Source organism: Molossus molossus, unplaced genomic scaffold (genome assembly GCF_014108415.1).
Source record: "Molossus molossus isolate mMolMol1 unplaced genomic scaffold, mMolMol1.p scaffold_m16_p_4, whole genome shotgun sequence".
In the NCBI taxonomy this organism is placed as follows: domain Eukaryota; kingdom Metazoa; phylum Chordata; class Mammalia; order Chiroptera; family Molossidae; genus Molossus; species Molossus molossus.
In genome coordinates this window covers 82924077-82949242 of record NW_023425377.1, presented here as the reverse complement: position 1 = coordinate 82949242, position 25166 = coordinate 82924077, and the positions used below count along the sequence as shown (strand labels likewise).

Genomic DNA, 25166 nt, shown 5'->3' with positions numbered 1-25166 from the left:
AATTTAAAATTAGATACTGTACATAACAGTGCTCTGTAAAATGTAAAACTATACAACTGTCAATGTCACATCATGACTGTTAATGCAAGCAAACCTGATAATGAAGAAAGGGAAGGCATCTGGAGTGGAGGATATTCATGAATACCAGTAGTACGAATTTGAATAGGGCTTTTCTATTCAATGGGGTTTTCTTCCCATAGATTTGATTTCCTCAATGAGATGATACCTGCATAAAACATGTAACAATGCCTGGCCCATAGTAAGTGCTCAACATCTCTTTCCTTTAGCCCTCACAACAATCCGAAGTTAGAGGTTGTGAATTCTATTTTTAGATAAAAGGGAGAGATTCAAAATGACAAATTCCCTTCTCGAAGAGGAGCAAGTTAAGTGGTGAGTAGGACTTGAACTCAGGACTCAGGATTCTAACTTTTCATTCCTTCCTCTCTAATCTACATCTAAGAACCCATTTAATGCTCCACCTATGAAATTCTAAAATCAACTTTCTTTACATAATCTTCTGCACTTCACACACACTGTCAATTTTTGAAAAATATTGGAAATATGAGATGCACACAGCTTTTTATTACAATATGTTAAAAGTTGTTATTGCCCTGGCCGGTTTGGCTCAGCGGTTAGAGCGTCCGCCTGCGGTCCGGAGAGACCCGGGTTCGGTTCCCGCTAAGGGCATGTGCCTCGGTTGCAGTTTGTCCCCGGCCCTGGTTGGTCGTGCGGGTGGCGGCCACTCGATGTGTCCCTTTCACATCGATGTTTCCCTCTCTCTCTCTTCCTCTCTCTCCCTCCTACTCTATCTGTACAAAAAATGGAAAAATGTCCTCGGATGAGGATTAAAAAAAAAAAAAAAAAAAGTTGTTATTAATTTTTATTTCCTTTTGTAGAAAAGGTTCTGAACCCACAGAATACCATTTTGTGATTGATGACTATCACTGGCACAATTTCATATTACTCTTTTGCAATACTAAATATTTGTGCAATACTAAAGATATCCAATCTAATAATGCAAGATACTCTGGGGACCAATTAACATTTCAAAATAACTCTCACTCTTAGCATCAATGTTTTCAATTGGAAAAACTCTGCTTGTTGGGGTGGGAATGACTTTGCATTATTGTCAGTGGTGGTTCATATGGATGGATGGATGGATGGATGGATGGATGGATGAATGGATGGGTGGGTGGATGGGTGGATGGGTGGATGGATGGATGGATACCTAATTCTAATTTCCTGGACAGTAGTGTGATATAGTAGAAAGAGAGATGAACTGGGTTTCAAGAAATATAAGTACTAGCCCTGGTTCTGCCATGAATAATCTAGATGACCTGAAATATTTTTCACTTTTCTCAGCCTTTGTTTCCTCATCTGAAAATAAGGTGTAAATGATTATTAAGGTCAGTTTCAGTTCCAAGCGTCTATGATCTTATGGCGCCATGAGACTACTTTTTGAAGAACAACAATGTGAGAGATTTGACACACGGGCTGCAAACCTCATGTTCTGAAAGAGGAAACCCAATAAGTGCCTAGATTCCTGGCAAGTCTGCCCAAGATTCTTTATATGCGTATTAGTAAGAATAATTTCCAAACTCCTTAAAATACTTTGTGACAGGCTCAACAAGTGAAGAAAGATGGATCTGAGAAAAATGACCAACGGGGAGAGCTTACACCACTCCAACCCAAAGCCACGTGGAGACTCTGGGGGACTGACACTGAGCTGTTTGAAAACAAGCAATTACAGAACAAAGTGTCCAGAAAGATAGTTACACAGAGACATGCTCACCACCCTCACTGATTTTAGACTGTGGCCTCATGTGACCGTGTCTGGAGGCATCCGGAGAGCTGGAGGAGGGCTCATCTAACCTGGCCTCCGTGGGCTCCTGCTAGAGCAAGAGGGCTAGACTGCACACTGGGACAGAGCAGGTAGTCTGGGGTTGAAGTCCGGACTTGTCGTTCACGAGTAGTGTTGTCCTGAACAAACTGCCCGATCTCGCCAAGCCTCATCTGTGAAGCTGGACACAGGAGCATGTTTTGTATTCTTTCATGAAACGGTCAGTCAAGTGTGGCCACAGAGGAGGCAGAGGAGAGGCTCAGGAAAACAAAGTTTGTTGTACCCACAGGTCCTAGAGACAGGAGGTGTGGCAAACCACGCAGGGCCACAGAGGGGAGCAGAAGACGGGAGTGAGGGGAACCCTGAGGCCATGACCTTTATTGGAGCTTGTGTGAAAAAGGCAGGGCAGGGAGGGGTAGGCAAGCCAGGGTTGGTTCCGTTGAATTATTTGGTGAACTTGAGACTGTAGAGGTGGTCTCCAGTGGCCTGGTACTTGTCCCTGGGATGATTAAGGCAGAGGAATCTTCCCTCTTGGGGCCTGATAGAGGAGGTGTGGCTTCGGATTGGATAGTAAAGGCATTCTCCTGGACGAACCTTCGCCATCGCTGAGAACTGGCTAGCCCAGGATGACCCGTCGACGCCTGACAGAGTGATTTCAGCGCAGTGTTAGGGTAACCACAAGCAGTCATCTTATGGACAGTGCCTGATTATAACGCCATACCACTTTGTTTCATGGTGTGTGTTTGGTATTTTTTCCCCTCCATGATGTGAAGCCAAGAGGAGAGTCTGGTGGAGAGATGCTGGAGTCGGCATCAGAACACCTGTGCCCAGTTCTGGTTTTGTCCCTTCCTAGCTACAAGATCTTTGAAAATTTACTTAATTTCTCTGAGCTTCAGCTTCTTCCATGTATTTATTTATTTATTTATTTATTTATTTATTTATTTTTATCCTTACTCGAGGACATTTTTGCATTTATCTTTAGATAGAGCAGGAGGGAGAGAGGAAGAGAGAGAGAGAGAGAGAGAGAGAGAGAGAGAGAAACATCAATGTGAGAGAGACATATTGATTGGTTGCCACCTGCATGACCCCAACCGGTGCTGGGGACGAACTGCAACTGAGGTATGTTCCCTTAGCAGGTACCAAACCCGGGACTCCCTGCTCCACAGGCCAATGCTCGTAACCGCTGAGCCGAACCGGCCAGGGCAGCTTCTTCCTCTTTAAAACAAGGATAACAACACTTACTTCATGGGTTGTTTTAAGGGCTGAGTGGCGTGAGGCATGTGGAGTGTCTGAAGTATGGTAGGAATTTGATAAACATGAGTTAACTGATGTCGAATCCAGGGATCTCTTGCAGAGTCTGCTTGTAAATTCAAAACACCACACTTGTCCCTTGTGTACAGAACCCTCTTACCTTCAGCTGTGATTTCACGTTGGTGAAGAAAGTTGTGAATTTTGTCATCTACAGTATTACACTTGCCAGTTTTCCATCTGCTGCTGGTCATCAATGCGTATTGATTCAGTCGGGCTGAGGATTTCATTTCACTGGGTGCCATGTCCTTCAAAAGTGCTAAAGCCCTCCTCTTCCTCAAACTCCAATTCCAGGAGGCTGCCGAGTCCTGGCAGTGTTCTTTCTTTCTTTTTATAAATATGTTTCTATTGTGTTGGTTTTTTTTTTCTTTTAGAGAGAGAAACATCAATGTGAGAGAAACATCCATTAGCTGCCTCCTGCACGCCCCCTACTGGGGATCAAGCTCAAAACTCTGGCATGTGCCCTGACTGGGAATTGAACCGGGACCTCTCAGACCACAGGACGACACTCAATCCACTGAGCCACACCCAGGCATGGCAGTGTTATTTTGTATCATGTCTTGTGTGTGTCTCTCCTCTCCATCCTAACAGGCTCCAAGGCCCCCCTCTGTCACCAGGACTATAGCTTCCTATCTCACTTCCCTCCTCCAGTTCCTGTCCTTCCCAGTTCCTGCTCCCCACTGCTGACAAAGGCAGCTGACACAAACGCAAACAGACACCGTCCCCCAGCCTACTGAAGAATGGTTACTAATCACACTGATTGTATCCAACTCCGGCAGATAATATTAATGTTGGGTTTGGTGTTGCTTTCCCCCCAATGAACATTTTGAAACTCATTGGAACAGAGGAGTTTTAAAACAGTTTCTTTAGTGTGTGTGTGTGTGTGTAGTTTTCTCCTTAAGTAAAAAAAGGCAAGGTTGTATTTTAGACCTTTCCGTACAATTAACCCTCATTATCCCCAGGTGATCGGTGCCAGGATCCCCTCGGATGCTCAAGTCCCTTATATAAAATGGCAGAATATTTGTGTCTAGGCTACAGCAGGGTACTCCTTCACACCACTTCATTTGGGTGGACTTGGTGTAGTGCTCCGTGCACGGTGAATTCAAGTTTGCCTTTTTGAAACTTTTTGGGATTTCCCCCCTCCCCCAAATATTTTTGATCCACAGTTGGTTGAATCTGTGGGTGTGAAACCCTAGGACATGGAAGGCCACTTGTATTTACCACAGCCCAGACCCACATAGAGAGTTGGTACCTCACATACATATACTGAATGACTTAATGCATGAGTGAACAAATGAATATCCTAAACTTGAACGTATCTGTGATCTCTTAAGTGATGGGAAATCAAGGTGTGAAGAAGCAGAGCTCAAAAGGAAGATGGGAAGACTACGGGCCTCTTTGTGCTGTGGGAGGGAGGGATGCTTCTTGTCATAACATGGGGTTTCTATGGAAATCGGAGCTCAAGACATGGGCTTGGAAGTTCATTGTGAGAAGTGATCCTGGGAAGCAGGAATAGCGTGTTGGGAAGGTCAGAAAGGAGGAAAAGCAAAAACAAAAAAAAACAAGGATATGTCTTCAGTCGGTTTCCACTGAGGTTGCTGGGGCTCAGTCCTGCCAGAACCTTCTTAGGGGCTTTGTATTAGGAGCTTCAGGATTGTCTTCCTGTGGAGAGTATTTATCCACCAGCTCCTGCCCACATAGGTTGGGGTTTCTCGAGGGTCAAGGCCATGCACAAATGAGGTCCAGTTGGGTCCCACGATCCCGAGAAGTCACAGAAGCCCTGGGGGCAGGTAGCAAGAGATGAGAGGTGTAGATAAAGTAAGGGGCTGCCAGGTTATACCCACCCGAAGCTGGTCACTGTAGCCCTGGCTGGAGTGAAAGGTGGGCTGAGACAGTGTGAGGCAGGACCAAGGGCTGGCCTGTGCAACTCTACTGTCCAAGCCCTTCCATTTCTAAGAAGTGATGGGGGAACATCTGTGGCTTGTAACACTCTCCATTTTCAACCATTCATTTATTCCCCTGACAGCTCTTTGTGGACCACCTACCTGGGTTCAAGGTTCTGTGTTGGGCACTATGTCAGTCTAAAGAGCAGGTTTCTGACTCCACTTGTGAATTCACAAAGAATTTCTTTCTTTCTTATTAGGTTTATGTGCTTTATCGAAATGCTGAAAGTGATTTCAGATACTGTAGTCTCTGAAATGGGATCCTGGGGACAGTCTGCTCAAGAGGAGCCTTTTGATTTATGATTCGTCTTAGATCCCATTTCCACAGTAATCACTGTGAATTATGGAAGACTCCCTCTGCTTGTCCACCCAAGGGAACACTGTGCCAGAGCACAGAGGATTGAGCCACACCTCTGGGGAAAAGAATAAACACAGCGGTGGGGTTTTCCTCCTCTGAGGTTGTACCAGGCCATCCTAATGTGGACATCATGGCTGGCAGCTGGCTACCAGTCAGCAGGTCCTCTGTGCATTCTCCAGTTCACAGTTTTGCTCACCGATGTGCCGGAGACAGGGTCTGTTTGTAAAGGATAGGCATCTGTCAGGGGCAGGCAGTCCTCATCCTTTGCCTGTTTGCTGATCCTGCCCATGAGACCTAGGACTGGCCACCTTTGCTTGCTTACTTGGAGAGCCCTGCAGTCTCTGAACTGGCAAAGGCCACTACAGGTGGGCATTCAGGATTCCACACCGATGCAGGAAAAATCGTGGCCCTGGGAGCCACCGGGGGTGTCTGCAGACTGACGGCACCAGAAAGCACAGGCCACCGGTGCAAAGATGGAGAGCCTGCCTGGCCCCTTTCTCAAAGGGGCGCCTTCTGATCCGGGAGCTGCTGAAAGCCCCTGGCTCCCTCCGGTGTAAGTGCAGGGCCTGGCGGGGCCACAGGCAACGAAGCCAGCCTCCGTTGTAAAGGTTTGTCCTGATCGTCCTGCTGAGCTAGAAACGGGGCATGTGGTACTTCCACCTAAAACTGCCCGCCGCTTTGGGTCCTTAGGAGTGTCCCCTAACATCACCCCCATCCGCTTCATTTCCCCTGCCTCAGCCCTTCTCTGTAAAATTATCAAAAATTTCAAGAGGGAGACAATAGAGCATTAAGCCCCAAGCACTGGGTCCCTCTGACACTGGTCATACACTACAAGGGCAGCGTCCAGGGTCAGGAGAACCCTAATGAAAATGTGTATCACTTTAAGTGCTAGAGATGTACTGATAACCTCTTTATTGTGTCATTCTGAGTGAATATGATGCTCCACTTTTACATTCATTTTCTATTCAAGTCACATGTCTCCAGATCTCAATCAAGTCAACCCAGTTTTGCAGACCACTTGAAAGAAGGCCCCGTCCCGCCTTTTCCTCGGACTTATCGGTGTGCTGTCTTTGCAGTTTCATTTCAGCTCCATCCGTTCCCACACTCTGCCTTCAATGTGATGCTCTGTGAACTCTGACCCCTGCCTTCCTCCCTGCAGCGTCATTGGCTTACCTGAGGCCATGAAATAAGCAGGGACTTAGAGCCAGGCAGGTCCACCTCCTGCTAAAAGGATGGCTTTGGGCTAGTTTACTGCTCTAATTTCATTTCTTCCTTCTGTAAAATGGCGATGCTATGTGCCCGCAGGCTGGGAGGAACCCAGGCGAACTGTGAGGCGCTCGGCAGCCTTCTAGCCGCTGCCTCCCCGTGGGCCCCTCCATCGGACTTCTCAGACGCCACTTCTTCATGTTCTCCCAAACCTCTAACAAGTCCCTTCTGCTTCTGGGACCTTCACAAGGTGAAAATGGGCTTCACAAGGTAGTTGGGAAGAGGAAATAAAGCACCTTCTAGTAAGAGACCAAGACTGAGTTTGGCATGCAGTAGGTGCTTAATAAATGTCATCTCCTGCCCTGCTTCCCATATAGATTCTGGAGTCCAGCATGTGACTGACTATCCCAGCAGCAGGTGTACAGTACGGATGAAGGGACAGATGACCCTGTTCATCTCTAGTTTATGCTTCCGGCCCATCTCTTGACTTCTCTGAGCCTGTTTTCATCCTTAAACGAGATTATGAATACGTACTTCCAAGGTGTTATGCTGAAAAGTCGGGCAATAGATGTGAACTTTCATACAAATATAAAGGGTTATTCACACCAGTGCCCCAGGTGTATGTCACTAAACAACAGACAGAACACTTTGCTTTCTGCCTCCTAACCCACACACAGATCGGCCACGCTGGCATTGCCAGGGTGCTCGCTGGGTTTGGGGGAGACAGCACGTGATTACACTGTCACGAGCATGAAGGACAACTCTGGAATGCAAAGCTGACTTGGAACCGGGGTGTGGGTGGGAGGGCGATGCCATGCAGATGGAAGGTTGCCAGAGATACGGTGGGCAAGCCACTCAGCTCAGGGCATGGCCTGAGGCCCATGTGAACACATTATATTATTAATGTATTAATGTAGTCGTTAATATAGGTTCATATGTTATTACCAATTATATACCAACACATTCACTGGAAGTCAGCAATTAATACTGAAGCAGAATCCAAGTTTGAATCTCTCTCTGATTCCTGCCAAGCTGCCTGACTCCAGTTTAAGCTTATGATGGGGAACTCACTACCTTCATGGTTCATTAGATATTTGTGTGTCTCTTTAAAAATCTGTTTTGGGCCTTCCACCCTTTCAGTAGTATCCCAGAGTGGTTAAGGGCTGGGAGCTCTGGAACCAAACTGCTGGGCCCGGTTAGTCTCATCCTACTATCCGTGTGACCTTGTGTTACTTAACCTCTGTGTGCCTCAGTGTCCTCATTTGGAATATGATGATAATAATAGTACTTATCTCATAGGGTGGTATGGGATTAAGTGTGTGAATATGGAAAGCACTTAGGACAGTGCCTGGCACACCATAAGGACTCAAGAAATGCCAGCAAGCATTGTTAGTCTCTGATTTATTTTCCCCTTCGAGAAAGTATAAAAGTTGAAGAATAATTAAGGCACATTAAAAGTAAATATACCAGGCAGAGAGATAAATGAACTGTTTGCATAAACATAAATTAAAAGAGTCACACTCAAAAAGAATTGTTCCCTGTTGACAACAGCAAGCATCTGGAAGAAATTAAGTGGGGGAAGACGGTGGGTGGTGTGGTGGTGTGGGCTGAGAACACACTGTGACTGTTAGGAGAGATCATTCATTTCTGGGTTGGGCAAGTGATCCCCAAAAGGGAGGCTGCTCTGGGCTTATACAGCACGATTTGGTGCCCAAAGAGTATTTACCCCTGCAGATAATTTCTGTTCTGATTTGCCTGGGTACCTAAAATGTCTATGTCATTCCTTGGAGCTAACACATTGCCTTGAAAAGGCCACTTCCAACATGCAAACACACTTACGAAAAATCACAAGGTGCCGTTTTATATCTGTGAAATTAACAATATGAACATTGCAATGCTCAGTGCATGGAGGTTTCCCTGAAACTGGCACATTTCAAAATCCCTAATGTACATAGAACTTCTACCACGTGTGTAGAGCTTTCTGGAAGAATTTTTGAGTCATAAAAATGTCTATACCTTTTGATAGTAGATCAGTAGATCCAATTTCTGGGAATTTATTGTTAGGAAACATTTCAAAAGAAAGAAAGAGCTTTCTCCATTACTTTCCCATGATAGAAAACAAATTCAATAGTAAGAGAATGGGTAAATTACAACACATCCCTGAGACAGACTCTCATGCAGTCATTTAAATTATAATTATAAAAGACAGAGAGAAGGATGGGAAAATGCTTATGAAATAATTATATTGTGTTAAAAAAAAAAAAAAAAACAGAAATCAAATTGTAAGGATTGGGTATACATATGGATGCAACTAGAAAATGAAAACAGGCCCTGGCCAGTGAGGCTCAGTTGTTTGGGCGTTGTTCCATGTACCAGTAGGTTGCTGGTTCGATTTCCAGTCAGGGCATATGCCCGAGTTGCAGGCTCAATCCCCCAGTGGGGTATGTGCAAGAGGCAGCCGATCAATGTTTCTCTCTCTCCCTCTCCCTTCTTCTCTCTGTAAAAACCAGTTACAAGTCTTTAAAAAAAAAGAAAGAAAGAAAGAAAGAAAGAAAGAAAGAAAGAAAGAAAGAAAGAAAGAAAGAAAGAAAATGAAAACAGAAAGAAACCCATGTGCTTTATTGGAGGTTGTGGGATTATAGAACTTTTTTCTTTCTTTTATTTGGATTCATGTTTATATTTGTTGTGCAATAAGCAATAATGAAAGACTCAAATGAACTCTCTAGGGAGGGTAGCTGATACAGCCAGCACTGTATAGGCAAGTTTCAGTTCCGTTTCCTGGACAGAGAGAAGGGCCCTAGAGCTGGTAGGTTCTCAGAGGAAGGGGCCGGTGGGCAAGGCCAGGGGCCTCCAAGGGCACAGGGTGGAAACTACCTGAAGATGGAAGGAGGAACTGCTGGGAGCTGGAAGAGAGTTGGAGTAAAGAAATGACCTACTTCATGGTGTTGCCCCTGCTAGGCCTGGGAAATGAAGCCTTAAATCAATCAAGTAGGTTGCACTGTTTCTCTTATTCAAAATTCCAGTTTGAAAACCAGAATTGACAAAAACTCACAGTATTCTCACTAGTTCTGATAAGCTGTGATTTCTCTTAGAACTCCAGGGACATTGTGAACAGAGACTCACACAACAATATCAGACTTGCTGTTTCTCAGCTGCCCTGCCTCTAATAGTCATCAACCAATCAGGGTCAAATACTGGACAAACACACAGGCTTTAAAATCAAATCCTGGGTTGGCCGGTGTGGCTCAGTGGTTGAGCACCATGCACCAAGAGGTCACCAGTTCAATTCCCGGTCAGAGCACATGCCCAGGTTGTGGGCCCGATCCCCAGTGGGGGGCATGCAGGAGGCAGCCAATCGATGTTCTCTCTCATTGATGTTTCCATGTCTCTCTCCTTCTCCTTTCCTCTTTCTCTAAAATCAATAAAGAAAAAATACAATAAAATAAAATCCTGGCCTATGATGATTTCTTAAGCAGTCAGTTCCTGCAGTTACTTGGGTTGTGATTAGGTCATGGATCCATTTCCCCAAAAGCTTTACTTGTATTGACAACTCTTTGGTTAACTTCCCAGAGTGGCAGAGCAGTGGAGTGAATCACCAGACCAGAAGTGAGGAAGCAGGTCATTGGATAGATAATATATATTCTCCTGGCCTCAGTTTCTTCATCTGTAATTTGCAGAAAATTTTCACCAAAGACTGCATAGACCCAAATCCAATAGTGAAAGTCTGAAAAATCCAGATGAAGCTAAACAGGGCTCAGTTTTGGGCCACATTAATAGAAGTACCATGTCCAGAATGAAGGAGCTGATTCTTCTACCATACTTTGCCCAGTCTGTCCACATCTTGGAAAACCACATTTAGATAAAGCACCACCTTTTAAAAGGGGATATTGATATACTGAAGTATGTGCAAAAGACAGCAGCCAGGATGTATGGACACTTAGAACCTAGTCGTGAGAGAACAGGTGTAGGAACTGCAGTTTTTAAACCAGAAACTTATCTTATAACAAGGACATGATCGTTGTCTTTGGAATTCTAAAGAGCTGTCTGTTGGGAAAAATATTTTACTAGCTCTACATGACCCCACAAGGCAGGATCAGTGGATAGAAACTACAGGGAGGCAAATTTCAAGTCTGAACAGAATGCAGAATGTTCTAATCAAACCAGCTGAAGGTGGAGAGATGGTTATAAGCAGAGGCTGGGTGAGCACTGGGCAGTGTGACCTTGGAGACAGAGAAGTTGCGGTGGGGCTCTGAGGCCCCATATAGCCCCATGAGCCTCTGAATCTAGCCTGAAATGGCTTATCTTCTCCACAGTGCCCACCATAAATGCTTGTGCTTTCAGAAGCATCGCTGAAGGGTTGCCACAGCTGATCTTCATGTGGCCCAAGCACCCTCACAACCAATCTTCTCCCCTCCCAACCTGAGGTTCTGAAATGATGCTCTTCTATCAGAATGTTCTCATTGTTTGAACAAGCTGTATACCAAGTTCCGGGGTCTCTCCATTCCAAGATTTCCAAGGCAGAATTCCCTCCATGCCTCATCTGCCCCACCTCCCACTCTGGTTGCCATTTCTCTAGTGTGCAGAGCAGAGAGGGAGACAGCTATGGACTGCACACAGCAAACGGACAGCAAGGATCCCTGGACACTCCAGCCCCCATGTACCTGAGCCAGTGCGGCCCATGAGCTTCCAGCAGACACTGGATGCCAGATTCTATTGCTTTAAGCACATCCCTCCCCTTAGCATTGCGATACAGCTGCTTGCAACAAGGAAAGGAACCTCTCCATGAGGAAGGATGGGAAGTCACTGGGATGAGAAATTTGCCTAAAGAGGGAAATACAGGATCCAGAAGAAGGCCTGGAGGAGTGTATCAATATAAAAGCACGTGCATCCATCCAGAGGGGCCCTTGCTACTGTAGGTGAGCAAGAGGAAAAGAAACCCCAAACTCAGGAGGCTGGGAAATAACAGTGTTGCCGAGAGCCTGGCTGAGTCTGCTGCAGGAATGGTTCCTGCAGGCAGTTCTGGAGCCGACTTGTGGGGAAGCGCCCAGGTTCTGGAGCAAGCAAGTGGTCTGGCTCCATGACTTACTTGCTGGGCTACCTTGGGCCCCACTAACAGCTCTAACCGTGAAAGAGGACAATAATGGTACCTGCCTCCTCGACTTGAGAGGATAACAATTCACAATATCGTAGGCTTAGCCACATGAAACTGCTGATATCTGACCATTTTGAACATATAAAAGTGACCATTTCATATGGATCAACCTCATACATATGGTTAAACAAGTACAGTGGTTCCCAAACTAGCCTGCATCTTGGAATTATCTCTTGAAAATTCCAAAGCCCAGGTCACACCCAGATGGATTCAATCACAATTTCTGAAGGTGGGACACCTGGCCAGGTGATTCTAATGGGCAGACAAGTTTGGGGACCATTGGCTTAGCACAGAGCTTGGTTTCTAGTAAGGCACTCAACCATAGCTACCTCTGCTTTCCCTTCATCTGTTGTTTATTGAGCACCTATTGCATGCCAGGCTCTGGCCAGGCCTGCCTCCCAGGACCCGAGGACCTCCTTCTGGCACTCATTTCTCGCCCTCCTCATTCTCAGTGTCCAGGCCCCGGAGCTCCCCAGACGACCTGAAGGTGTTGACTCTCAACGTGAACCGGCTGAACGAGAGCTTCAGGGACTTACAGCTGCGGCTACTGCAGGCTCCGCTACAGGTAGACCTGACGGAGCAGGTGTGGAAGGTGCAGGACGCGCTCCAGAACCAGTCGGACTCGCTGCTGGCGCTGGCGGGCGCGGTGCAGCGGCTGGAGGGCGCGCTGTGGGGGTTGCAGGCGCAAGCAGTTCAGACAGAGCAGGCGGTGGCCCTGCTGCGCGACCGCACAGGCCAGCAGAGCGACTCTGCGCAGCTGGAACTCTACCAGCTGCAGGTGGAAAGCAACCAAAGCCAGTTGCTGCTGCGGCGCCACGCAGGCCTGCTCGACGGGCTGGCGCGCAGGGTGGGCGTCCTGGGCGAGGAGCTGGCCGACGTGGGCGGTGCACTGCGCGGCCTCAACTACAGCCTGTCCTACGACGTGGCCCTCCACGGCACGCGGCTGCAGGACCTGCAGGTGCTGGTGAGCAACGCCAGCGAAGACACGCGTCGCATGCGCCTGGCGCACATGGGCATGGAGCTGCAGCTCAAGCAGGAGCTGGCTGTGCTCAACACCATCACAGAGGACCTTCGTCTCAAGGACTGGGAGCATTCCATCGCGCTGAGGAACATCTCCCTCGCCAAAGGTAGGGAGCCCACAGTGCCTTCCTGGGCACCTCTTGCGCAGGACCGTTCCATGTGCATCCTCCCCAAGGGCCCAGGAGTCTCGCTAGCTCCCCAAGCTGATTTGACATTGGGAGCCCATACCTCCTTTATTAAGCCTTGCCCTACAGTTCCCTGGGTATTTCTGCCCAAATGGCCTATGCCCATTTCCAGGCCTATACCTGAGCCTGTGAACTCCCTCCCTCAGAGTGCACTCCGTGTCCACTCCACTAGGCATGAGAATAGCCAAGAGTGGAGCTAATGGGGAACTGGGCAGTCAGAGCTTGGATATGCCAGTGAGAGCCTCCAAGAGTTTGGGGCTGGGGGTCTGGTTGCTGGCTCAGGCTGGGAAGAGGGAGGTGCTCCTCCAGCGTCATGGTGTTCCAGTGGCTAGAGCTACAAGGAGTTGGAACTCCAAATTTGAACCTGGCCTTCTAGACTGTTACAAAGCAATACAGGGCGGGGCAAAAGTGGGTTTACGGTTGTGAGTAGAGTTTATTCTTGTGTTATTTATTAATTCTTGTATTATTTTCCATACAAACAACTGTAAAGCTACTTTTGCCCCACCTTGTATTCATCTAGGTAGAAGAACATATTGAACAATTTATAAGTCTTAAATATAATGACAAAAAATGTGCAGGCCTCCATTTGTACCCTTGCTCGGGGCTCGCGAACATTAAAGCCTCGTAAAGCAACTTCCCTGTCTTTCACTCCTGTGTCCTGGTCCCTTGCACCCCACCCCTCTCTCCCATGCCTTCCTGTTTCTGCCCACCCTGCACATCACTGTCGGGGGCAGCTTTTATGAAATGCACATTTCCTGCATCGCCTCCTGCTCAGAACTCACCATGGATCCCCAAGTTCTGCCAAATTCATTATTAGTGACAGTAGACAATAATCAAACACCACCTATGTCAGGTACAGTGCCAAGAGTATCTCATATGATGTCTTTTTTTTTTATCCTCACCTGAGGACATTTTTGCATTTATTTTCAGATAGAGAGGGAAGGAAAGAGGGAGGAAGAGAGAGAGAGAGAAACATCGATGTGAGAGAGACACATTGACTGTTGCCACCCCCACAACCCCAAGTGGGGCCAGGGACGAACCACAACCCAGGTACACGGCATTAGCAGAACCAAACCTGGGACTCTCTGGTCTGCAGGCCGACACTCTAACCGCTGAGCCAAACTGGCCAGGGCTCATATGATGTCTTTTAAAAAATTTTACCTTTATTGTTGGAAGTATTACAGATGACCTCCCTTTTTCTCCCCATTGACCCCCTTCTCCCTGCTCTCACCCCCTTCCTGCCTTCCCTACATTATTGTCTGTGTCCACTGGTTATGCATATATACATATAAGTCCTTTGGTTTATCTCTTCCTGCATCCCCCCCCCCTTTCCTCTGAGGTTTATCAGTCTAACATCCAATTTGTACTTCTTAATCCCTTCACCTTTTTTGCCCACCTCTCATCCCCCTCCCATCTGGCAGCTAACAAAAAGCTCTCTGTATCTCTGAATCTGTTTCTGTTCTGCTGGTTCATTTGGTTTGTAGATTCAATTGTTGATAGATATGTATTTCTTGTCATTTTATTGTTCACATTTTTTATCTTCTTCAAGAAGACTCTTCAACATTTCGTATAATAATGGTTTGGTGATGATGAACTCCTTTACTTTTTCTTACTTGGGAAGCTCTTTATATGTCCATTGATTCTAAATGATAGCTTTGCTGGGTAGAGTAATCTTGGTTGTATATCCTTGCTTTTCATCACTTTGAATATATCTTGCCACTTCCTTCTGGCCTGCAAAGTTTCTTTTGAGAAATTAGCTGACTGTCTTGTGGGAGTTCCTTTGTAGGTAACTAGCTGTTTTTCTCTTGCTGCTTTTAAGATTCTCTCTTTGCCTTTAACCTTTTAAATTTTAATTATGATGTTTCTTGGTGTGGGCCTCTTTGGGTTCATCTTGTTTGGGACTCTCTGTGCTTCCTGGACTTGTATGTAGGGAAGTTTCTTGTCATTATTTTTTCAAATAGGTTTTCAATTTCTTGCTCGCTCTCTTCTCCTTCCAGCACCCCCATGATGCAAATGTTGGCACACTTGAAGTTGTCCCAGAGGCTCCTTACACTACCCTCATTTTTTTTTTTATTCTTTTCTCTTTTGCTGTTCTTAGTGTTTTTTGCTTCCTAATATTTCAAATCAATGGTTTGATTCTCAGCTTTAGCTACTCTACTGTTGATACCCTGTAAAATACCCCCACCCCCCGTGAAGTGTACTTTTTTTTTTTTTTCAATCCTCATCCGAGGACATTTTTCCATTTTTTGTTCAGATAGAGTGGGAGGGAGAGAGAGAGAGAGAAACATTGACGTGAAAGGGACACATTGAGTGGCTGCCACCCACACGACCAACCAGGGCCAGGGACAAACTGCAACCGAGCTATGCGCCCTTAGCGGGAACCGAACCCAGGTCTCTCTGGACCGCAGGCCAATGCTCTAACTGCTGAGCCAAACTGGCCAGGGCCCGTGAAGTATCCTTCATTTTAGTTAGTGCATCCTTCATTTCTGACAGGTCCTTTATTATGCTCTTGAGGTCTTCACTAAGTTCCTTAAGCATCCTTATAACCAGTGTTTTGAACTCTGGTTATCTCCATTTTATTTAGTTCTTTTCCTGGAGTTTCGTTCTGTTTTTTTCATTTGGGACATGTTTCTTTGTCTTCTTATTTTGGCTGCTTCCCTGTATTTGCTTCTGTGTATTAGGTAGAGCTGCTATGTTTCCTGGGCTCCCTAGGGTGGCCTATTGTAGTAGGTGTCCTCTGGGTCCAGTGGCACAGCCTACCTGATCACCCCAGCTGGGCACTCGAGGTGTACCCCCCGTGTGGACTGTACACCCTTCTGTTGTAATTGAGTCTTCATAGCGGTTGGCATGTCAATGGGAGGGATTTACTCAGGCTGATCAGCTGCAAGGGCTGGCTGTGCCCACTGACTACCTTGGAGGATCAGCTGTGCAGGGGCTCACCATACCTAGCAAGACTTACTTCAGCAGGGCTCTGGTACCCACTGAGTCCACTCCTTGAGTGTGTTGCTTGTGGAGGTGGTTGGGTCATGGTGTTCTGACATGGTCTGAAGCTGTCCACTGGGTGTGCTGGCTCTGGGAACTCCTAGGAGGTACAGGTGAAGGTCAGCCACTACCTGTGTTCTACCCGGGGACACCAGGCATAAGCTACAAAGCAATCTGCAGATGGCTGCTTCTTGTGCTGAGCTTAGAAGTGCCCAGGAAAGGCCAAGCTATGAACCAAGACTGGCTGCTGCTAGTGCTGGGCCTGGGGCCACTCAGAGGTATGGGGCTCGCTGAGGCCAGATGCTGCTTGTTTGAGAGATTTTAGGGAAATCTGAGGCATGAGTAATACAGGCCATTTCTCTGGTACAGCCACTGGAAACAACTTGGGTGGGCTCAAAAGTTGGGTGGGGCAGGGACTCAGGAAATCACCCGGGTGGGGCAAACCGTGTGAGCCAGGTTGCTGGAGTTCTAGATTTGGCGCCTGTGTGCCGCCCTGGGGAAGGGCTCACCAAAGAAACAAAGGCCTCCGCCAGCACGTCTGTCTGTGAGAAAGCCGCCCCTCCAGCTCTCTCCCTGATGCCAAACAACTCAGTTCTTCCCTGTATGTCTTCTCTTTCAAGCTACCTCCTCCATGCTGGAGCCTTGAGGGAAGGAGTCCGAGTAAGTCCGTGCACGGACCCTTTAAGAGGAACTCCCTGGGACTCCACCAGCCTCAGCCTCCCTCCGCCTCAGTTCCCACTGGTTTTTGCAGCCAGAAGTGATGGGGACGTCTCTTCCTGGCACTGGAACCCTAGGCTGGGGGCTTGGTGTGGGACAGGGACCCTCACTCCTCGGGGAGGACCTTCCCAGCCAAGGCATCCTCCTGATTTTTATCCATCACACATGGGTGTGGGACCAGCCCATCTGCACCTCCACCCTCCTACCAGTCTCCATGTGGCTTCTTCTTTAATTTTGTAGTTGTAGGACTTCCATTCAGCTTGATTTCAGACAGTTCTTCATGATGTTGTTCTGTAGTTTGGTTGTAATTTTGATGTGTTTGTGGGAGAAGGTGATACCGTGTTTACCTATGCCACCGTCTTGACTGGACTCATAATGTCTTTTAAAAACAAATGCACCGAGCCCTGGCCAGTTTGGCTCAGCAGTTAGAGCGTCGGCCTGCGGTCCGGAGAGACCCGGGTTTGGTTCCCGCTAAGGGCGCGTACTTCGGTTGCAGTTTGTCCCCGGCCCTGGTTGGTCGTGCAGGTGGCAGCCTCTCGATGTGTCCCTTCAAGTCGATGTTTCTCTCTCTCTCTCCCTTCCTCTCTCTCCCTCCCACTCTATCTGTACAAAAAATGGAAAAATATCCTCGGGTGAGGATAAAAAAAAAACAAAAAACAAATGCACCGAGATTCAGAAAGCAGCCTACAGTTGCAGCCTAGGAGGCGGCAGTGCCAGGATTTGGACCTAGGCTTTTCTGACCCAGGCTTTCCATTGCATCCCCGTCCCAGCCTAGCTTTCCTGCCTCCTCCTGCTCGTCCCCAGGGCAGGCATTGCCAGCAGAACTGTGTGCAGGGGCCAGTGCAGCAGTGTCAGTAAGTAAAGTGACCTCAGTGTCGGGGGAGTAGTAGGACTATGGCAGGTCCAGCCCATTTTGGCCAGACTGGCATTGACAAGGCCTTCCCATTTTTCAGGAGCAGCCAGAACATAGAATGTTCTAGAAAATTTTCATAGTTTAACACCAGGGGCCATACAGGGTCCCTAACGGCCAGCTTGCATTCCCCGTCCTGTGTGAGGCATCCGTCCAGTGGGACGCATCTGGTCACTGGCCCAGAGACAGCCCACCTTCCCCACAGCCATAGCTTTCCTCCAGCTGTGCCTCGTACTGCAGCGCCTCCTTCTTCCCCTTCCTCCACCGTGTCCGCATCCTTCAGATCTCACTCCAACCCGCTTCCTCCAAGGACCCCGGTGCCCTCTCCAGCTCACCCAAGCCTCCCTCCTCAGAGCTTCTACATTTATCAGAGCAGAAGAGAGTAATGATGGAGCCTCCCATTTGCATGGTCCTTTCCAGTTCGCTGGGTGTTTGGGGGTACATCATTTTGTTTTAAAGTGGATCCCCGCGACTAGCTATAAGTTGGTGGAAGGCAGGTTTCATTACTGAGGGCGGGGTAGGATTCCTGCAGAAAAACAACGGCGGCTCCAGGAGGAAATAGCTGATTTACCCGGGACTACGCAGCTGGTAATGATCTGACCCAGGGCTTTTGTTTTCAACAGCTTTAATAAGGCATAATTGAAATGCTGTGAGATTCACCCATTTACGTGTACAATTTAATGACCAAGCCAGGACTTTCAGCGCAGTGCCTGGTGCTCCTTCTGCTGCGTGATGGTGCACCCCCATCTGTTCAGCCCTATGTCCTCCAGTGCCCAACGGTAGAATTCAGGTTACTGGGACTTAATCAATGTTTGTGGAACAACCAGTCAATCTCGAGCCTGGGCAATCAGAGGATTGGTTTTTTGTCCTGGGTCGTTTTGGGTTTCATCTTTCAGAAGTCAAAGGAGGGTGGAGGTAGAATTTTCCTTTCAAATCCACACCACTGGGATCTTAGCTTTTCCCATCTTCTCTTTTCCTTGACTTCCCCTGCCCACAGCAGGTACTTAGTAATAATAGCAGCTACACCGAATCATGACCTACCATGAACCAGACATTTGGTCAACATTAATTCTCTAAGACGTTAAAAACCACTAATCTTCTCATTCTGCAAAAAGGTATTATTGTCCCCAGCTTATAGATGAGAATCTTGAATAACTTTCCCACTGTTTCTTAAGCAATTGGGTAGTGACAAAGCCAAGGTCTGATAGTGAGTTGTTCTGGCTCAGGAACCATCTTCTTGTCACTGACCATCCTGCCTTCCCGGTAGAGAGAAGGGAGCATGTTCTCTTGGACCTCCCAGGTCCTCCCCTCCCCCCTTTCTTCCTCGTCAACAGACATCACCGTGCTTCCTTCTGATGCAGTCTCCTGGGCCTCTCTGAAACTTTTACATCCGGGTCCTTTAATTTCCAAGTCCACTCTCCTTGACTCCAACTGAAACTGCTCATTCATTTGCCAGAGTTCTTCCAGTGGAATCCTCCAAGTAGTCTTTCTTTGGTTCTCTGGAACTAAAAGTCTCATCTCAGCCCTGCCCAGGCCTGCCTTCCCGTCTTCAAGCTTTGCATTGTTGACGGTCTGCTGACTCTTCAGAGGTGACAGCCACTCAGCCCCTCTGGTTCTCAGGGTCACCACGGCATCTAGTATCTCCCTTTCCCATTTCCCTTTCTCGGGGTTGCCAGGGACACAACTGGTATGAGTAAAGAAAATTCTGTTGGGCATATCTGAATGTAATTACCATTCAACTTGAATGAGACAAAACTTGACCCAGGCTTTTGGATAAAGGATGCTTTATCAGATAAGCTTGCATGAATTTCTAGACTGCTCTCTGGAGTGGCCTTTCTGCCCTAGCTTTGTTCAGTTCCTCTCTTAGACTCTCTCTCTCTCTCTCTCTCTCTCACTCTCTCTCTCTCTCTCTCTCTCACACACACACACACACACACACACACACCCTTTTCTGGCTCAGAATCCACAAATATTCAGCCATGTGTATTTTTCAAATATGAGCTTATTTATGTTATTCTTGGGCTTGACCCCAAATGGTTTTCATTCTCTTGCTTTGTTATACAGTTTTCTCGAGAATTTTGTCTCCAATGTGTCTTTTGTGTACATTCACAGCGGTTCCTTCTGTTTTCTGCTTAGGGTTTTCAGCATTAATCAGGTCTGTTGAAATCTGTCTGTGGCTTTGAAAGCAGCAGAGAACTTAGATGATCTAAGAGAGAAGGCATACAGAAAGGTAACCAGAAAGGGGAGGGACGCAAGGATGTGGAAGGACCACCGGAGAAAGGAGGCATACCTGGGGGCGGGGGGAGCAAAGGCCTGGAGGCAGAACTCTCCAGCCATATCATGGCTGTCTGCTAGATGGTTGTTTTGTAGAATCACGCACGTTAGAGTGATAGCAGATCTCTGAAATTGTCTAGACCACTCCTCTTGTTGAGGACCCCGAGATTAGGAGAAGGGGAATGACTTGCCCAAGTCAAATCCCGAGGCAGTGGCCCAGGTGGCCCAGGACTAGAAAACACATCTTGATTCACGAAAACGAGTTGGCAAAGCAAACATATCAGTGGGCCACTTTTTCACAAAGAAAAACACACACACGCACAAAACACCATCTAGTAGAGTCCAGTTTCACAAATGTTTATAAAGGGACGGTATAATGTCGCGGGGCCTCGAATCCCAGATTTGGACCTTGGGACCTTGGCCACAAGTGACTAGGGATGTGTTGGAGGTGTTGTGTATCTTTGATCCAGAGCAGCATGGAAGTGTTGTCTCTTCTCCACTAGGGCCCAGGAAGCATGGGCTGGGCAGCAGCTCCGGGAGGGGAATGGCACTCTGTCATTTCACCTTCCCTGTCTGACTCCGAGAGGATGCTGTGAAAATCAGCGGTTGCACCCAGCCCTGCCCACCACCCCTTTTCCCTTAAGGTTCAGAGGAGAGCTGGCCCTACAGGACCTCCCGCTCTTCTGGGTGCAAGTTCCCTCAGCGGTGAGATGGGGCAGATGGTCCCTGTCCGCTCTGCATGCTCAGGGCGGTAGGGAGGTTGTCGGGAATGCAGGACATGAGCGAGCTCTCCAAAGTAGAAAGGTAGAGCACTGCGAGTCCGGTGCCCAGTGACATCAGGGACTTGAAGTAGAGTAACAGGAGCTCCACCCCCGGCAGCTGCCCTGGGGCGAGCATGGCTCCGGGGGTGGTGTTTACAGTATGATTTCGGTCACTGTTGCGCTGGCGTCAGGCCCACTTTATCAGCTGTCATGAGAACTTGTTCTTGGCAGGTCGCTGTCCAGATTCCGGCACACGCACGTCCTCCGCCCCATTGCTAGTTCCAGGATTCGGGAAGGGAGAACAGATTTCTTTTCCCTCCCTGTGGGCTGGTTCCCAGAAGAATCCTGGTGTTTCTCCCAAATGCTGGGTCACATATTCTGTCTTTTGTTCTGGGGATGCTTCCAGCTGGCGTGGCTCACAGGCAGCGGATTGGCCCTGGGGGCAGTGTGTGTGTGGGGGGGGGCTGGTGGACTAAGGGGGGACCCCAGGCACAGGTGTCCTACCCCCCATACCTCCTCTAGAAGGTGGGCAGGAAGGAGAAGTTGGCACACCGGACCAGAAGCACGGTGGAGGGGGCTCAGGGGCTGTTTTCATGACCGAGGAGAAATAGACCCCGCGGACCCTTATCCCGGCCCACCTCCATGCTCTGGCCTGCTCTAGGGGAGAAAAGATGAGAAAGTGACAGTGTGCAAAGCTGAGACCTTAAAAACCTTGTCTGGGTACCGCTGGGACCATGGATACCGTAACGGCTTCTATGACTGCCCGGAAGTCATTCTCTGAGTCCCTACCTTGTGCCAGGTGCTGTGTGAGACACGGGGGGGGGGGGGGGGGGCCTCTCTGTAGGGCTGTCCTCTTTGCAGACCCAGTTCGAGGTGAGTGGCTGTGCCCAGTCAATGGGCACAGGGGACCTGACCAGGCTCCGGGGGGCCTCTGGGGGTCTGTGCACAGTAATGTCTGAGGCTTTTTCCAGCTCTGAAGTGTGGGGGCTCTGCTCTGGTGCCCTAAGAGATCAGAAGGGCGAGCGTGAAGGTGAGCCCCAGGGCTAAGACGGGCAGGACTCTTAGAAAGGAAGGGCTTGGGGGGCACCATGAGGAGAATATTTCTGCAGAGGTGGAAAGGAGTTTGTATCCGAAAGCACCAGACTGTAAGTGTGCGGAACAGATCAACTGGGAGTGACCTGCGAGGCCTCCGACAGAGGGGGTCCCCTGGGTACCACGTGCATTGGATTCTGATGAGCTTCATGGACAGAATGGGCATGAACAGGATCGCAGAGAGAAGCCGGAGACAAGGAGGTCTCTCAAAGGGCTGGGAGCCAGCCGTGAGGACGCGATGAGCTCGGTGCCCGGGAGGAAGGGGGCGGAGACCCACACGTGGGAATCTCCTCAGTGACCAGCCTTGGAGAGTAACAGCCTGGGGGGCGGGGGGGTGGGCAGAGCAAAGGAGGCGTGACAGCGCAACCTCAAGGTTTTTAGCCTGGATTCCTGAGAAAATGATAAAAAGGCGGATCCCAGGAGTGCACTGCGCATGGGCAGCAATGACTGGAAGAAACGCTTGATCCGCAGACCGCTGGGCAGCCTGGCCCGCAAGGCTCAGACGGGCCACGGTTCAGGCTCCTCTGCATCTGCTGGGCCAGTACCACCTACGGAGGTGACTCAGGTTTGGAAATCAGCACCCGCTTTACTGTCCACCCCAACTTCTTCCCAATTCATCTTTAGCACAGGCCCTTACTAACCACATATTTGTGTCTTAAAAACTATGTCCACATGAGGGATGCTTTTCAGACCTGACTCTGAATGATCCAGCCAAGTTTGGCAGGGTGATTTCAGGACAGGTTAGAGCCCCACACACAGTCACCCTAGAGTCATTCTAAGGAAGCATTATGAAAAGTGGGTACACATTTTAAGGGTGGCCTTGCCACTCAAAGGTTACCAAGACCTTGTATATCCATTATGTAATTTATCCACTTACTCATCACTACGCATGCCCAAGGATGGACTTTTTACTTAGATTTTCTAGAACCAGGACCTGGAACTCAAGATGCTCTGTATCCGTAATCAACCCCTACCTTCTAAATGGTCTCTGCCACCCTGAGGCCCCACCATCAGGGTCATTCCACTGGGTAGCATCCCCCTTCGTGAGAATTACTCTAAGGAAGAGCCATACATTGAGTCACACCCATTAGAGCGAAGAGAACAAATGGGAGTGTCCGGTTCGTTGCATCCTTGACCTGCTCAATTCTTGGAGCTCTGGGTTCTACGTGGGGAGGAGGTAGGGAGAGCAAAAAGGGGTGGGTTATACTGCAGGCAGGGGAAGGGAGGTCCACCCCTGTGGCAGCTCATGGAGTGGAGAGACCCAGGGACCTCTCTCCGTTCCCTTTCCCCAGCCTTGCCCTGGCCAGGCGTTGCTGGAATGGGAGCTGGGAAGCTGATCTGCTTCTTTACTATGTCTTTCCTTTGCTCTATAATCTTAGCTGTGTTCTGAACAGGTTCTGTGTCTCAACTCGTCACCTGAAAACTGGGACCAGTGTGGCCCTTCTGATTTTACTTTTCTTCATAGAAAAGAGGACGGTGGCTCTGAATCCCAGTCCACAAATGATCTGTGTAACTCGTGCATTTTTCAATTGTTGATTACTTTTTCTCTGTGCACGTGCCATCGAATTATTAAACAACTGTCTACTTTGGTTCGGGTCTGAGGACAGTGCCAACTTTTGGAATTTATCAGTACATCTTGATCTTGGCATTCTGGTTGTTTTGTGTGTATTAACACCCTCTGATCTCATATACTCATTCACTCATCAAATATTTATTGTGCAAGACATTACTGCTATGCTGCAAGTATACATGTTTTGGTTTCCTGGGGCTACCATAACAAAGGGCCGCAAACTCGGTAGTTTAAAACAACAGAAATGTATTCTCTCACAGTTCTGGAGGCCGGCGGTCTGGAATCAAGGGGTGCACAGAGCCGTACTCCCTCCGAAAGCTCGAGGATCCTTCTTGACTTCTTCCTACCTTCTAATGTTGCCAGAATCCTTGGCGTTGCTTCATTTGTAGACACATCACTCCAGCATCCGCCTGCATCGTCACATGGCATTCCCCCTGTGTGTCTGTCCATGCGTTCTCTTCTTCTAAGGACACCAGCCATTGGTTTAGGACCCACCATACTCCAGTATGACCGTATATTAACTAATCACATCTGCCAAGACCCTATTTCCAAAGGTCATATTCTGAAGTTCTGGGTGGACATAAATTTTGAGGGAACACTCTGCAACCCAGTACAGTATAGTTTGGCATTTTCTTTGGTCCTCTGTATTTCTCACAAAGCAGCAGGAATGGGGAGCTCAGCATCTCTGGATCTTCCCAGCTGGAAAAGGGATGTCAAAGATGTCGTTTTGCCTCAGGGGGCTGGCCACTTATTGGCAAAAAGGGAACATATATATCTGTGACTACAGGACAGGCAGCATGAGGTACGTGTCAAAGGGTGCCACATACGTGCATTCAAACAGGCCGTGCCCATTTTCAGCAAGAGTGGTGGATCAGAGATGGTTCGGCCAAGAAGGTGGTAGTGAGCAGCCCTGGGGTGTGGGGAGTGGGTGGCGATGGCAGATGGGCAGGGAGGGCTCAGCAGGCTGTGTGGTGGGAAGGTCCAGCCATGTTCGGGGAATGAACGACACGATGTCCAGCACAAGGAACGAGGCAGACAGAGAGCCTGACAGCCCCGAGCTGCGACCGTGGCTCCTTCCCTCTCTAGCTGGCTGTGTGGCTTCAGACCAGTGACCTCAGCACCCAGCTTTCTTGTGGGGACTGAGTCCAATCATGAACGCTAGACTCTTGCCACACTGGAGTATTGCCCTGGAGGGAAGCCCTGCTCAGGAACAGTTAGAAATCCCTTCTGCCATCCAGGTGCTTCAGCCAGAAATCCGAACATGATCTTGGCCGCCTCCCCTGCCTTCACCTCCGTTTAGCCAAGGGCTGTCTCTTCTACTTCCAACCAGCCACTCACATCCCTCCCGACTGCCACTAATTCAGGGCTCCGCGCCTCTCACCTGGGGTAGAGCCTCTCCCTTGCCCTCCCCGCCTCCTGTTTCAATCCAACAGGGCAGCCCGAGTGCTCTTCCCTGTGTGCAGCTCTGAACACGCTCTTCTCTCAGGCCCCTCCTGTGGGCGTGGTGCCCTCAGGGTCCGGCCCAGTGCTTAGGCCTCACCTCCAGGACCCTCTGCTTTCTCATCCTTCTTATCCCGTCATGTGCCCCCAGCTTCTAATCTCATCAGGGCTCACATAGCTATTTCTTATCTTTAATCTCTCACAGGGACTGCTCCCGCTGCCTGGAAATACCCCCTTTCACTCTGACTTAGTCTGTTCAGGATGCTGTAACAACGACCCATAGACTAGGAGGCTTGAACTGCAGACATTCTTTCTCACAGTCCGGGACGCTGGAACTCAGAGCAGGGTGCCGGCATGGATGGGTGCTGATGCGTCCTCCTCCTGGCTTGCAGATGGATGCCTTCCTGC

At 48.6% G+C, this 25166-nt stretch overlaps 1 protein-coding gene across 1 annotated transcript in view; it reads left to right on the top strand.

Annotated features, from left to right (window-relative positions):
* The window catches only part of SCARA5 (scavenger receptor class A member 5), a 122120-nt gene that overhangs the window by 56148 nt on the left and 40806 nt on the right, over window positions 1-25166 (top strand). Inside the window, exon 4 of the mRNA XM_036241938.1 lies at window positions 12260-12934. Within this exon, the coding sequence (XP_036097831.1) occupies window positions 12260-12934 (675 nt within the window). The remainder of the gene's footprint in view (window positions 1-12259; window positions 12935-25166) is intronic.